General features: G+C 38.5%; 2 protein-coding genes across 13 annotated transcripts in view; one reads left to right on the top strand and one right to left on the bottom strand.

The window, feature by feature from the left end:
- Nucleotides 1-1,352: 1,352 nt before the first annotated feature.
- Nucleotides 1,353-14,925, bottom strand: LOC110168642 (transketolase-like). 6 transcript variants are annotated; one of them, XM_055160418.1, is made up of 16 exons: nt 14,723-14,925; nt 12,276-12,451; nt 8,754-9,122; nt 7,922-8,039; nt 7,555-7,668; nt 7,391-7,488; nt 6,586-6,777; nt 6,052-6,170; nt 5,728-5,924; nt 5,257-5,421; nt 4,324-4,480; nt 3,889-4,019; nt 3,722-3,805; nt 3,529-3,622; nt 3,276-3,398; nt 1,353-2,331 (listed from the first exon to the last, which is right to left on the bottom strand). In XM_055160418.1, exons 3-16 carry the CDS (start codon nt 8,858-8,860, stop codon nt 2,144-2,146), a joined length of 1,887 nt encoding a protein of 628 aa, XP_055016393.1. In that variant the 5' UTR covers nt 8,861-9,122; nt 12,276-12,451; nt 14,723-14,925; the 3' UTR covers nt 1,353-2,143. The 6 variants fall into 6 exon arrangements, with proteins under 6 accessions (XP_055016393.1, XP_055016392.1, XP_055016391.1 ...); XM_055160417.1 differs by lacking the exon at nt 14,723-14,925 and adding an exon at nt 14,020-14,144; XM_055160416.1 differs by lacking the exon at nt 14,723-14,925 and adding an exon at nt 13,942-14,075.
- The window catches only part of cacna1da (calcium channel, voltage-dependent, L type, alpha 1D subunit, a), a 47,995-nt gene continuing 47,155 nt past the window's right edge, over nt 14,185-15,024 (top strand). For all 7 annotated transcript variants that reach the window (XM_055160405.1, XM_055160408.1, XM_055160410.1 and 4 more), the window contains exon 1: nt 14,185-14,325. The gene's annotated coding sequence lies outside the window, so the exon portion shown is untranslated. The remainder of the gene's footprint in view (nt 14,326-15,024) is intronic.

Genomic DNA, 15,024 nt, shown 5'->3' on the forward strand with positions numbered 1-15,024 from the left:
AGAAGAACTGGTGGTGGTAGAAGATATTACAGCACACAATCATAAAACACTTGATAATTTGTTCTTAGTTATATGACATGCACTTTCATCTGATTTTGATATCTAATGCAGTGATTCTCAACGCAAAAGCTTCTTTAGCTATATTCATAATTTTTTTGTCATTTTTTTTACATGGTGTGTATGCCTCTTTTAGACCTGGATTATCCCTGGTTTAAACCTTGAATAGTTCTGTGAGGGTTTTAATCTGTTGGAACAAATATGTTTTTTTATAAAGTATTGTATAAAGTTTGCAAACCAGTTGTAGATTTAGTTACAGATCATTTAAATTTATATTTCATTAATTTAATTGATCGGGGCACAGCCCGAAAGGAGCAATGTGGGCTTGTCCTCCTGTGGACCCACCACCCACAGGCGGATCCATAAGGGGCAGGTGCAGAGAGATCTGAGCAGCAGTTGAAGGTAGGGACTTCGATGACCAGATCTCTGGACATGGAAACAGGCTCTGGGGACATGGAATGTCACCTCGTTGGGGGGGAAAGGAGCCCGAGCTTGTGCGTTACCGACTAGATATAGTTGGCCTCACCTCCATGCACAGCTTGGACTCTGGAAGCCAACTCCTTGAGAGGGGTTGGACTCTCCATTTCTTTGGTTTTGCCCATGGAAAGCAGCAGTGGGCTATTGTGAGCTTGCTTATTGCCTCACAGTTTAGCCACCATGTGTTGAAAGGCAAAGCTCTTGATTTACCGGTCAATCTATGTTCCTACCCTCACCTATTGTCATGAGCAATGACCGAAAGGACAAGATTGCGGATACAAGCGGTCAAAATGAGTTTCCTCTGCAGCGTGGCTGAGTGCTCCTTTAGAGATAGGGTGAGCACCTTAGTCACACAGGATGAGCTCAGAGTAGAACCGCTGCTCCACTACATAGAGAGGAGCCAGCTGAGGGAGGTGTCTTAGGCATCTGTTCTGGATACCTCCTGGACACCTCCCGCAGGAGGTGTTCCAGGCATGTCCCACTGTAAGGAGGTTCTGAGGAAGACCCAGGACACCCTAGAGGAACTATGTCTCTGGGCTTGCCTGGGAACGCCTTGGGGTCCCCCCAGAGGAGCTGCAGGAAGTGTCTGGAGTGAAGGAAGTCTGGGAGTCCCTACTTAATTTGCTGCCCCGCCCCCACCCCCGACTCACACCCAGATAAGCAAAAGAAACTGGATGGATGGATTTAATTGATGTTCATGCTCTGAAAATACAAATTTGAATGTACGAATATCTATAATTAAATTAATAATAATGATAATGATAATAATAATAATAATACATTTCTTTGTTATTCTTGCAATAATGAATGACCCCATATTAAATACTCAAAGGTTTATTAAATTAGAATGAGGTACACATACAAATCTTCAAGTAACAAAAAAGTGTTGGTAACAGCAAATGTTCAATGCAGTTTACTGAAATCTTTGAAATAATTAGTCCAATAGTAAAAATCTGACCTCAGTTGACAACTGAACAGATCTGCAACTCAAATGTAATAAATGTAATTTAACCAAAACTGAAGAAGGGAAGTTTCTTTATAGGGTCAACCTACAGCTACTCATTTAACCATTACTATCTCTTACTGACATCTATCAAACCTGCACAATGCAATGTTACACTAATCAGATTTAACACTATGATCCATTAACAACAGTTGATTCCTTAGTTCACTTTGCATTAACTATAGTAGACCAGGAACAAAGATGTAACAAATCCATTTCTAGCCATCATAACTTTCTGATGGCAGACACCACATAATGTTATGCCTCATTAGTATATACTCGTCAACCACCACAATACAATACAAAAAGTCCCACTTAGTAAAAAGGCTTTAAAAACACACAGTACCATCAGAATGTCATGTAGCACCAGTCAGCAACTATTGGCCAGGTTAGTTATTGTTGTTCTTTGATTTATGATTTGTTTTTGATTGGACAAAGTTATTTTTTTATTGCAATTTGTGAGAAGTGTAAAAGATGCATTTAATGAACTCTACATCACAAAATCACATAACATGATTACAGACCTGGGGACATTCACAGTGACAAAAAGAGAAGCAAAAAAAATCTGTGTTTGGCAATGCTAAACACAGGCCATGTTCCTCAGAATTACTTGGCATTGGTGGAGCTGCTCATGAGTTTGCGTACAGCCTGGGCAATGGCATCGCGGTCGATGCCGTAGATTTTGAGCAGCTCATGAGGTTTTCCGCTTCGGGGAATGTGAGAGACAGCCAGACAATGCAGGTTAAAGCTCTGTTCGTTAACCATCACAGAGCTCAAGGCTTCACCCAGACCACCTATAAAAAAACACCTAATTATAAGGGAATCACATGAACATAAAACGCAACAGCAGCAATGTTTGGAAGCAAATAGTTGAGAAATCAAGCAATATAAGAATAACTATATTCTCAGATAATTTGGACACACCATAATATTTGCATCAGAATGTTTAAGGGACATTATTAATTTGTTTTACATGTTCATATGAATGTTTTATGTATAATGACAAAGTAAGAATAAATTGTTATAACCATGGTTCATAATACATTTGATTGCCTGATGCACACTGTCCTGTGGCAGCTGATAACCCGCCATTATGAGAACCTCTGAGAGAAAACGAGATGATTTAACTGTACATTTATCTTCAGTCTCTCTCAGCTCTCTTGTGGGCATAGGGCATGACCGTCTGTGCTCTGTATGTAGGTCACCCTCATCGCCAAGGGCACATTTGTAGTTAAGGAAATCTGACAGCCCTCTCTGGCTTTCCAAAATATAGCAAGATATATTCCTGCAAAAACAACCTCCCCCATTACAATAAACAAATGTCACCGCATTGCTTTACTGTGAGATGACCAAAGGGACCAATGGGATTGTGACCATGAAGACCAATATACACCACATAGTTTCTTGGTGGTCATAACATTGTATATATCTGCTTATTTCTACACTTTACACAGTTAAATTCCAGCTTTAATTTCAGTCAATTGGAGCCACTTTGGTTTAAACCACTCCAGCTCACAGTCTTCCATTAAACAAAGAAATAGCAAAACGTCTTCTCCAGACCTGACCTGTACATTAAAAAACTCAACAAATCCTTGACATTTTGAAATGATTAGATTTTGATTTCTTTGAAATAGTGATTGCCCGACCATCAACAAGGTAAGGTTTCACATAAAAAACACAAAATCTCACTATAAGAGTTATCAGGTCAGTGGGTTTGACTATGTGTATATTCACTTGCCTTCATAGTAGTGGTCCTCCACAGTCAGCACTCGTCCTCTTGTGGCGCGGCAGTGATCGATGATGGTTTTGTAATCCAGCGGTTTGATGGTAAATGGGTCAATAATCCTAATAGAGATCCTCTCTGGAAAAAGTAGAACATTTTTGTCATTATACATTATAATGTGTATATAGGTAGACATAGCACAATACAGATTGCACAAAGCCTCTGTATAAAACACAAATAAGATATGAATAAAAAAATCTTGTCATACCTTTTTTTAGAAGCTCAGCTGCAGCCAAAGCCTCATGGATCAACATCCCTGCCGCTACCACCGTTACCTGGTCATCTTTGCTCTGGTACACCACCTAAAAGATGCAATATTAGACAACAATATTAAAACTCAAAAGTATTTTGAATAATTTAAAGTGTACCTTTATTTGAAATCTGTGATCTGTTTAAATTACCTTTGCTTGTCCAACATGGAAGTCCTCATTACTATTGTAGATAATGGGGCAGTCATGGCGACTGGTTCGGATGTAACACAAACCCTTAATAGTAAAACAAAGCACATCATTAGAATTATTTAAATCATCAGACTTTATATTTCACATGGCAATTTTGGATTACGTACCTTTGTTGTGGCAGCAAGGTCCAGGGCCTTCTCTGTGGTCACTCCATCACTCGGGTAGAAGACCGTTGAAGAGGGAAGAGCCCTGAACATGGCAAAATCCTCCAGCCCCATGAGAGATGGTCCCTCCTCACCTGCAAAATTAGTTTTGTTTTTGTGATTTGCTAAATATATATATTAAAATTTAATTAATACTTATGGGAGGTGCCTTTAATAGCAATGCACACTTAACATGCATATACCTTGCTATAGTCCTTGTGCACACTTCAAACAGGGAAGGTGGGAGAGAGAGGGGAGGACAGTGGGCAGGCAAAGGAGCTGAGGAGTGTGGTGTGAGTAGAACACAGGGTTATAGAACAGGAAAGACACATCTCTTGGGATACTGGGACAGTGAGATCAATTTGTAAAAGAATTCAGTGTAAAATCCTAAACACTGACCACTGGAGAGGCCACAGTGGGAGCCACACAACTTAATGTTGCTCTCGCACATGGCAGCCATTCGCAGCTGATCGTGGGCCCGGGTGAAGAAGGTGGAGAGAGTACTAGCAAACACGAGGTTTCTGTCACGGGCAGCACAGCCCACTGCAACACTGACCTGGAAAAGAGATCATATTACTAAGTTACACATTTACTACACTTAATATTTTTACAAGCGATTATACAATACTGACTATATTGTTTTATACTTAAAAATGTGTTTAGTAGTAATTAAATATAGCTTTACAATTTCACTTTCTTTACTGTAACCAAATGATTGATGTAAAATGATGTTGATTTAAAAATAGAATAGAAACATGTCCATTGACCACAAGTTCAAAACTGCTGTTTAAATTACAGTGTTGTTTCTTAATGAAAATTTCTATGTGGCACATTTTAACCCTACAATTATGATCCAGAGCCAAACCTGAGCTAATGATTACAGGATTACTCAGTGCATGAATCACTTAATATGTAACAATGAGTAAGCTTATAGTCAGGGGCAAACTGTTATACAAGCTCATATAAGTCCATTTGATAGATATTTTAAAGACTTATAAAGTATCTATCCTGCTGTTCGTTCTTGTCTTGAGACATTTGACTTTCATTGAATATTTTGGCAGATGGTTTGACCCTCTGCATTAATATTTCACCTCTGAATTCACTTGTCATGAGTGTTCATCATCTGTACACTGTCTGACCTAGATTACAGTGCACGACGGCACCCAGAATTGACAGCTCCTGATTTTAAAGTCAGCCCTTCCCCCTTCTCCAAACTGGACCAGGGCATTAAATTAGCATAATGAATAACTATGTATGTAATAGAAAATGTTGTTTTTCCAGTTATTGCACCAAAGCAATCACTTTAGGGTACATTAGGTACATTTCTTTTACCAGGTTTTGTTGGGCTACATAACACTCCACAAAGCGATTTGGATGTTCATTCTTGAAGATCTCTGAGTAGGTGAGGTTGTTGGTGTCTCCATCCAGAGCTACCACACGTTCATAGTAGCGGCCCAACTTTGCCAGAGCCATCCCATACGCCTTTCGAGTGGAAATCTATAGAAGAAGGCATACAGTATTAGTTACAAAGGATAGGGTTTTTATATGAATAGAATAAAATACATTTAAATCCCTCAGTCTTTCAGGCATGAACCATAGTGACTAAGGATTAAAAAGTTGTCATCCGAACAAGATTTTCAGTTTAAAGTGTTTCAGCTTCCAACTATGCCTTACAATTGAAAAAGGTTTGATGGAAGCCAAAACAATACTGTTTTCACACTTATCTAAACACAAATATAATTTTTTGTAGAAATGATTTTGTAGCCTTAATACAGTATAATGCACATATGATCTAAATGTAACCTTTTCTCCGGCCTTGTAGCTGGGTGTGCTGGGCATTCTGATGTTCCTCAGGCTGACAGGGGGAGAGTCCTCGATGGGTGCGGATGGATACAGGTGCTTACTGGTGTTTGTGATGCGACTCTGCCAATCCTTTACCACCATCTCGGCCATATCTTTGGGCAGGGACTTGGCATGCCAGCCTTGCTTATCTTCAGCAGCTAAAGATGCATCACATTTATTATATTAAAATGTTGTATGCACATTTGACATATTGTTTATAGGTGGTTATATTAGCGATGAATATAAGCAGCTTAGTAAATATTATATTTAGACAACAGCAATCACCTGGGATGCCTTTGCCCTTGACAGTTTTAGCGATAATAGCAGTGGGTTGATGACGGGGCTGACTCAGAGCTTTACACAGCTCCTCTACACTGTGTCCATCAACTATGATAGCATGCCACCTAGAAGCAAGAAAAATACATTATTGAACATCAATGTATTTATGTAACAAGGAAAAAGCAATAGCATGTACACAGGGCCACCTCGTAAGCTTTTTTGAATTAAACATACATTTATATTCCCAGATATTTATCGTTTTCTTTTTAGAACCATTTTGATTATGTATTTTTTTATTTTATTTTTTTTATTTATTGCTAAATATCTTGTGTGTGAATATGATTTAGACCTTTGAGTACCAATTAAGCCATGAACCACACAAGAAAGTTTAGAAATCTATATAGCTGAAATGTCATGTCCCAAATGAATATACAAACAAATTGAAAAACTTGTCTTTGCTCTTGTTTGTGTTTAATTGTAATCATACTGACTTATAGTATTATGATCTATGCGTGTACATGTGCACTACTATAATTTTACCCGAAAGCTTCAAAACGTTTGTAGTATTTGTCCACATGATGCTGGAGAGGGGCGGTGTCGCTCTGGCACAAGCGGTTGATGTCCAAGATGGCCACCAGGTTGTCGAGATGGTAGTAAGAAGCGAATGACATGGCCTCCCACACAGAGCCCTCGGACATCTCCCCATCTCCCATCAGACAAAACACGCGGTAACTGCAGGTACACAGCGAGATACAGTTTCTGCTTATACTTGTGTGGGGTGTATACATAAAGACTAAATAGTGTTTGAAAAGAAGAACACATCATTTTAAATGCTCTTTGACATATTTCCACTTGAATTGTTTTTCTTCCCTTCATCAGACACTAACTCATAGTGACATGATAGCTTCGCAGTCCAGAGGTGTGGCTGTACCATTCTGCACATGCTACTGCCATGAGAACAACAGCACCCATTTTGAGCCTATAAATGTAAAATGTTACTGTAATATAAAATAAAATAATAATAATAATAACCTGGTTCTATTATTGTATTAGTAAATGTAAGTGCCCAATAATAATCTAAACACTATTTAAAATGATAATATGTTTTGAAAAATAAATACATTACATATTCTTTAGTTTTTTAATTTTCAGATGAAATCAAGTATATTGGTGAAAATGAGACTGCCGCATGCGCTTGTGGTTATTAGAGCAGAAGAATTGTGAGCTGGAGCACAGAGCAGCAGCACACACCCACTTACCCACACACAGCAAGGAACCACAATATTGATACAAATTCTGACTTAATTTACAATGGTTTACTGAAGCTGAATGCGCAAAGGATTACCTGGATTTGTCAAAGTATTTTCCAGTGTAGGCCATTCCACAGGCCACACCGAGGCCTTGGCCTAGGAAGCCGTGAGCTACCTCCACAAAATGCTGCTTCTGAAAAAACATCACTTTGTTTGTTATAGTTCTTATATTTAATAATAATTTGAAAACAGTTCTTACATGCATAGTGGGGCTCTCATGAGAGGAGTCAGCTTGGCATAAGCTGAACATCTCACTCTCCTTGAGGAAGCCAGTCTCCACCCACATGGAGTACAGGGCCGGAGCAGCATGGCCCTGAAAAACAAAGACCAGTGTTATAGTCCTGTTCAGTCTATATGTATAGGAACTATTGTGAATGCATGAATGAATTCAGTGCATGAATAATGTGGGTTCACATAGATCTACCTATTTTTTTAAACACAATTCTTAAAATTTTGATCATGTGATTTTTTTAATACCAAGTTTTTAAATGGGTAAAAAAAATTTTTTTTAATAGTGCTTACAACACTAAAGTGAATATTTAAAAGAAAATATTCTATCCATTTACCTTGGACAGGAGGAAGCGGTCATTATTGTAGTGGCGGGGGTCTTCAGGGCGGTACCTCATGGTGTGGAAGAACAGCACAGACATGATCTCGGCCACACTGCAGCACGACGTGGGGTGTCTGAAGGGTGGGGTCCAAATTTTAACAAAGGATCAAGATTCAACATATTGAAATATATGTGTCTACTAATTCACTTTACGTTTTCAGTTATTTCATTATTGTGTTTATTGGGATCAGTCAGGCCTGCTCAGCTTATTTATTTATATAAAAAGGTTCATAAATATGTAAGTTTTACTAGAGGGAATATTAGGTTGGTTTTGTAAGTACCAGCTGTCAAATGCTCTGTCAGACAGAGCTACATGCAACAGTGTGACCTATGAATAAATGATTAATACAGTAAATCTAAAATTATTTAAGTAGTCACAAATGTAAGTTGGACTTAATCATCACAAAAATACATCAAATCAAATTGTATCTTACTTATGCAACAAATAATTGATTAACCATTACTACTGCACAAATAATTTCATGATCTCAAATGTACCAACATGTGTGTTAAAACTGCCAGGGACCAAGAAACAGATTTCCCAAATTTTGCATTAAAATAAAGCTCAATTTAGAAACTAGAAATCAGGCTATTTAAAAGCGTATGTGTTACGTAATAAATGTTGTTCTATCAAATAATTCATAATAATTTGGATTTCGCTTAGGTTATTGTATTAGTACACACTAGTTGTCATTTTGCCATGTAATGTGCCATAATAAGTACCTTATGCAATAAATAAAACTTATTATAAATATTGATGCCTCCACTCTTGCAGTTTGGACACTCACCCATGGCCAGCTGCAGTCGTTGCCTTGATGCAGTTGATGCGGAGACGGTTGGCAATGTTCCTGAGCACCTGGATGGTCTGCTGGTCTGGTTTGTGGTAATCTTCCATGATGTAAGTTAGATCAAGTCCCACTGTGTCCCACTGTATGAAAAAAGTTAAATAATAATGGCACACAACACTGTTTATAATGACTAGGTGATGCAGAGATGGTGAAAGAGAGAGAGTGTGACTTATCCACAGCCAGACCAACAGAGATGGGGCGGGGCAGAGGTTGGCTGATGCTGGTTGGGTGTGACCCTTCAGGATGGAGGCAGCTCATGCCATTGGCTGCGTTGGAGTGGGATGGTGGAGGTGTGTCAGAGTGGTGAACCTGGGTGTATGACATTCAAGGGGAGGGGGGCGTGGGGACTCAGGGCAACTGTCTGAATACATACATCACATTTGGTATGCAGAATGCATTGTTATTCAAGCGCACAACATTTTCATCAGCCTTACCAAATTTGTTCCTCCTGTTCTTAATCCAGTCAGTCTTTTTGTTGTTTTGTTTACAGACTTTATGAACTTACATTACTATATTTTTTATGAATTACAATACTAAACATTTCTTCTTTTGAGATTACATCTTGATGAATGCTGTAATTTTAAAATTCTCTTAGTATAAACCAATCTAACTGTTAATATGATATTTGTATATGACAGTGTATTTTCTCTTATTATCTAATCATATCCCATAATTATGAATCAATCTATTAATTAAACTGAATTGAATGTAATTGCTTTATATTTTCTAAAAAGTGCATTCTTGGCATTGTAATGCATTGCATTCTTTGGTAAAAGACATTTCTGCTGTTTCTCAGTTGGATGTTTTTCTTGTTCAATGATGTTCAGTGAGCGTGACATGTCTGCTTTGGGGACAACGTGTTCTTTCCTTTTAAGCCCTAAACCTCATACAGGCAATCATGTATTTATTTTGAATGCATAGCATGTTTTTATACATTGTTATATGCTATTATCTTGAAGTTATATTAAAATCTAATCATTGTTTAATAACATATATCAAATAAACATTAAATCTGATGCTCCAAGAAACCTTAAAAGCAAAGACGAGGTGCAGATTGATGGGTCTTTTCTGCCATCTAGAGGATCATCTCTGATTTCAGACATTTAAGATAAAAAGCATATAAAGTAAATTACATAATTTTACTTAAAATCTTTCACAACTACACAATAAACGGATGCTGAGGTCTAGTACGTATTTTTAGTAAAATATGCCAAATAAAAATACTAAAAGTTAAGACCAACATATAATAAAGAATAAAATTTAATAATTCATAATTTGAACTGTCAGTGCACAAAAACATGCTTGCAAAAAAAAAAAAAAAAAAAAAAAAAAAAAAGATTTTAGTGTGTATTTAATCCTGTATACTAATTAGCTAGCCCTAACTGTGAACTGTATTTTACACATTGGCCAACAGAGGGTACTCTTTTTCAATAAATTAACTGCCACTACTTGCAACACAATAGGCTACATCCAAAAATCCTTAGTAATATTTATAGAGTAAAGGGTTCTAAACTGCTAAGAAATTATCAAGATCTATATAATACATAATAATAATATTACACTATATTATACAATATAATATTTTATTTATTTTATAGTAGTTAAGATTTATTTAGTAATTTCTTTTTTCTGTATAGTATATAGAATTGTCTAAATCTTGAATTTTTGTCTTAAATAAATAGATAGATAAAGATATTTTTGATATTTCAACATATATTATTTTCTTGTCCATTGACTAAAATGATTTTACCTCTGGACCTGTCTGTCCCTCTGTTCCTCTGGAGCCCTTAGCCTTCATAAATCTGTGCTTCTCTTGAGCAGTCTCTCTTGTTCTACCACTGTCCTTCTCATGCTCTGGAGCAGCTCCTATGGGCTCCGGCTCCTGTCAGAAAAACTCTACTTCACATAGACCCACAGGTGCTAACCAATAGAAACCAACGAACACAGGGCCATGTGATGGTGCACAGCCAATATCAGGCACCCTGAACCACACATTTCCTGGAGGGAAAATACATTTGGAGAGCATGAATGTTGCTATTTTTAAGATTTATGGCTGAAAAGAGGAGCAAAATAGCCACTTGTGGTATAAAGCCTTAATATAACTCAGACATGTGTGATTCAGCATAGTCAAAGCAGGTGTAGCTCATAATTAGACGGCATTGTTAGCTGCTACCACTTACACATACAATCATCACAAGCACACGCACAAGTAGTCCCAGATGTACACTTAGACCAGGCCCACATCTGTGCTCAGAATGTGAAAAACAAATGAACTCAACAATAATATCATCTTCATCTGCATACCACACTTGTTATAATGGTGAAGTGTTGCTTTAATGCCAGTGTCTGCTCCGGGCTGCTGCCTCTTCCCCTCTGCTCTTATCACTCCATTTCCTTAAACTGCTCTGTGCTCATTCTGATGACACAGAGTTTGCCCTTCTCTGGGAGATGTCTGTCACTGGCCCCACCTTCAACTGTAGCCATGAGATGTACCAGAAACATAGGGGCTGTTAGTCTGAGTGGGTCATATGGACACAGCAAAACCGTTCAGTTCAACCAGTGCAAACGCACAGACAAATGACTGAAATAAAGAGGCTTGTTCTGGAGAGGGCAGGAGGTGAAGACATGGTAAAGTGGAGAGGCGCTTAGAGAAAGAGACTGAGTGTGTTGTGGTTCATAGTGAAGTTGACGATGCACAGGAAGAACAGCTGCGCTCCGGGGCGTTCAGGCTCCATCACTACTGCTATACTTCAAATACATACATGCCTGCACAAATACTGCTACTTATGCATATTTTACATACATATTTTACATAACACTATTTCATACATATATCTTACCTAAAAGAAACAGATTTAAATGCTATTTGTTCTCTGTTGGTACACAGCATAATATTCAAATATAAAATAACATCTGTTTACATTTATTTAGTTATTTTTTGTTATAATAGTTATAATTGGATATATTGGGTATTGCTGTATAAGGAGATGATCTTTTTGTATGCACCTAAGGACCGGATGTTCTCCCAATGAAACAATAGTATTTCAGTACATATATTCTTAACTAAGCTGTTACTGTTTCAGTTCAAGAGCTCAAGGACCTCCATACCCCTTCAGGGCCACTGCACCCTTCTTCTGTGTTTTTTCTTTTAAAATGCAATGGGCTAAGCATTTCTCCTGGGATCTCCTGGGATCTGCTGGGTTTTATTTGGAAAAAATTGGCTGACTGATCTCTCATGGCACCTTTATTGCTTGTTAGGAATAATGGGGAAGATTGATTAATAATAAAATTAATTGTTTGTCCAATGTATAAGTTGCAATTTTATGATTTTTGCTGTAATGGTAAAAATACTTATTTATAGGCTTAAAAATACCCCACAGGTGATCAAACATGCACACTCACACAGCTATGTATCATGTTACCAAACACACACATACACATTGGGGGTGTAACACACATTACCTGGTGCAAGGTGAATAATTCAGGACAACTCTAGAAGAAGCATTATCTTGTGCAGACGGTAATAAGATACAGTAAGCCTGTTTGGTGCGTTGTCACTCGCTGAAAGTCTGCTTGTGTCCCTTCACTGGCCACACTCCTCCACTACAGGGAAAGAAAGGAGCAGGGCCCTGTAAGAGCTATGGGGAAGAAAGAGAAGAAAAATGGGACTTAGTAAAGATGTTTTGCAGATGGATTTCTGGTTAAACTTTCTTCCTATTTAACACAACAATGGGACAAATGTGTAAATAACAACCACTGAAGCAACTTGGATTGAGCCACATAAAATTGTACTGATGCAGCAACTATTGAAAATAGAAAAAAGTCTGTCCACTGAATTCAACAGTTTGGAACAGAGCCTGCTTTTCCTTTGGAACTTTGGACTACTAATTTTGATCTCTGTATTATGAATAGTTTAAATGTAATTTCAACTGGATCTTTTAGGATAAACCTATAGGTCATGGTCATTTTAAAATAGGCTTTTGATCTGGATCCATACTTTTTAATGGTTTTAAAACTACTATCATGGATCAGAGTTTGAACTTTACATTGTGGATTAAAAAGTTACAATTAGCCAGTAATGTACATCCCCATTCATTGAGGAATCTTTAAGAGGTCTCTTGGGCATTATAGCTGAAAGTTGTGTGCCATTGTCATTTATAATACATGCGCTGCAATGTACAAAGCAGTTGACCGTGAAACACCTGTTGATCAAGACATTATATTTGCTATTATAGTATTCTATCTGATGTTTTAACGCACGTTTATATTCTGATCCACATGCCCAGAAGAGCAGCTGTAACAGGAGAGAGGTGCGTCTGTTGCCAACAGATCAAGACGTGGTGTTGGCTTACTTTATCACCATGCGCACACACAAAGGGCCCATCTGGAATATGCCGTTTTCCATTTAAACGCCAATACAATCAATGGGACAGCGTTATTTACCTAGGATATACGACAAGATATTTCCATATGTGTATAGCAATCACTTTACTCTACACTGATCAATAGCAATGTATATACTGTGTGTGATTTGAACCTGGTTTCCAAATAAGTCCAGGTACAAAATGAGGTGGGTTAATCTAATGCTTAATCTTGGTAATGTATCCTATACAGTGGATAAATCTATCTTGTTAATACACAATTTGCCACTGTCACATAAAAATATCCAAACACTTGACTGTGATTGTTTGTAAAAGCCAAAATGGGCCTAATTAATTAGTGTTGTTATCTTACTACATAAAATTCATTTGTTAAATGTACACTATGTAACATTTATGATGAGGGTGTCCATCATTTGCTTGCTTGTCTTGACGTAGATGTTATTGATTTGTCCAAAATGTGTCACAACATGGCATTAAATGTATGCTGTATTAATCCAATTACACTGATATTTATATTCATGAAAAACATACATACATAGATACACAGATCTGATCTGGTGACCTTACCTGCTTCTCCGTGGAGATAGATTTAATGTCATAATCAGGCACCAGGCAAATCAATAGCATCTCCATTTGGACAAGCATGTTACACAGTGCACCTTTAAGTAAGCCTGCACAATTTCTGCAGTAGGGAGAAAAGCATGTGATCCTATGGAGGTGTTGCTCTGATTGGTGGTTTGAGTGACCTTCACGTGACTGGAGCATGGTGCACTTGATGTGTCGTTTTGAGGTTATACAGATCCAGGTGCTTCTAAGACGCTGACCCGTGGTGTGAGTTTGGTACGGGAGCAGAGGGGGGTCTCTCCACAGCTCTGCCCCACAGCTCTGCCCCTGCCCCGTGCGCTGACGCCGTGACGATATGCCTGGGACGAGGATGCTCTGTTGTCTGGTGCGCACTCTCCAGTCTCCTGTTCCTCTCATCACCATGACGGAGCTGGACTGAGGCGCAGGCTCTGGATGTGTCCTCATGATTTTTACCCTCTTCTCTTTAAAATCGGACCTTGGATTTAGCCCCCTGTGGACGAGATCAGTGGACAAGAGAAGACCGAACAGTGGAGTCTTCAGGAAAGGTACAGACTCAACAAGGTTTGAAGTTAGCTTAGCCTAGCAGCGTTTCTCCTCCCGCTAAGTACATTGTGCTTTTAGTCATTTTATCAGGCGACGGGTGATATTAATGGCCACTTTGCTCTCGACGCCGCTGAGCTTCGCGGGGCTCTTTTGGAGGAGGGGAGCTAATTGTCTCAAAGCATAGAAAGAGTCGGGCTGCGCCGTGGAGACTCGAGCCTACCTATAACAATCACGTCAGGTGGTGGACCGCACAATATCTGACCAGCTCCGTGATCGGGGTCGGATGTCAAGACGTATAACCAGATGTTTTAGGGTTTTTTTTCTTCTTCTTCATTAAAAGCGACGGGCATTTGACAGAGCTATCCCCTGGCAGAGAGGAAAGGGGGTTATGCGTCCTACCTTGATCGCGTCCAAGGAGAAATATGAGGACGTCTGGTGGTGTTTAATTTGTCACGAATCACTCAGAAAAAGCAAGCTTATTATATTGATGTGTGTTAATGCTGTCCAAAGCGCAGCTCCGGTGAAAAAAGAAAAGAAAACATGAATTTGCTTTGTTCTGGCCGTGTTTGTACTGGCGTCGGCTTCTTCAGAGCAAAGAGGAAATGGGCTGACTGTCGTGTGACTGAAGTCTAAAATTACAAAAGCACATTTAGTTTTCTGTGTGCGAACATAAAGATCATTTCCCTGCTCCACTGCAGTGT

This window comes from Boleophthalmus pectinirostris, unplaced genomic scaffold, assembly GCF_026225935.1.
Source record: "Boleophthalmus pectinirostris isolate CB_2022bp ecotype Guang Dong unplaced genomic scaffold, ASM2622593v1 HiC_scaffold_3, whole genome shotgun sequence".
Lineage (NCBI taxonomy): Eukaryota > Metazoa > Chordata > Actinopteri > Gobiiformes > Gobiidae > Boleophthalmus > Boleophthalmus pectinirostris.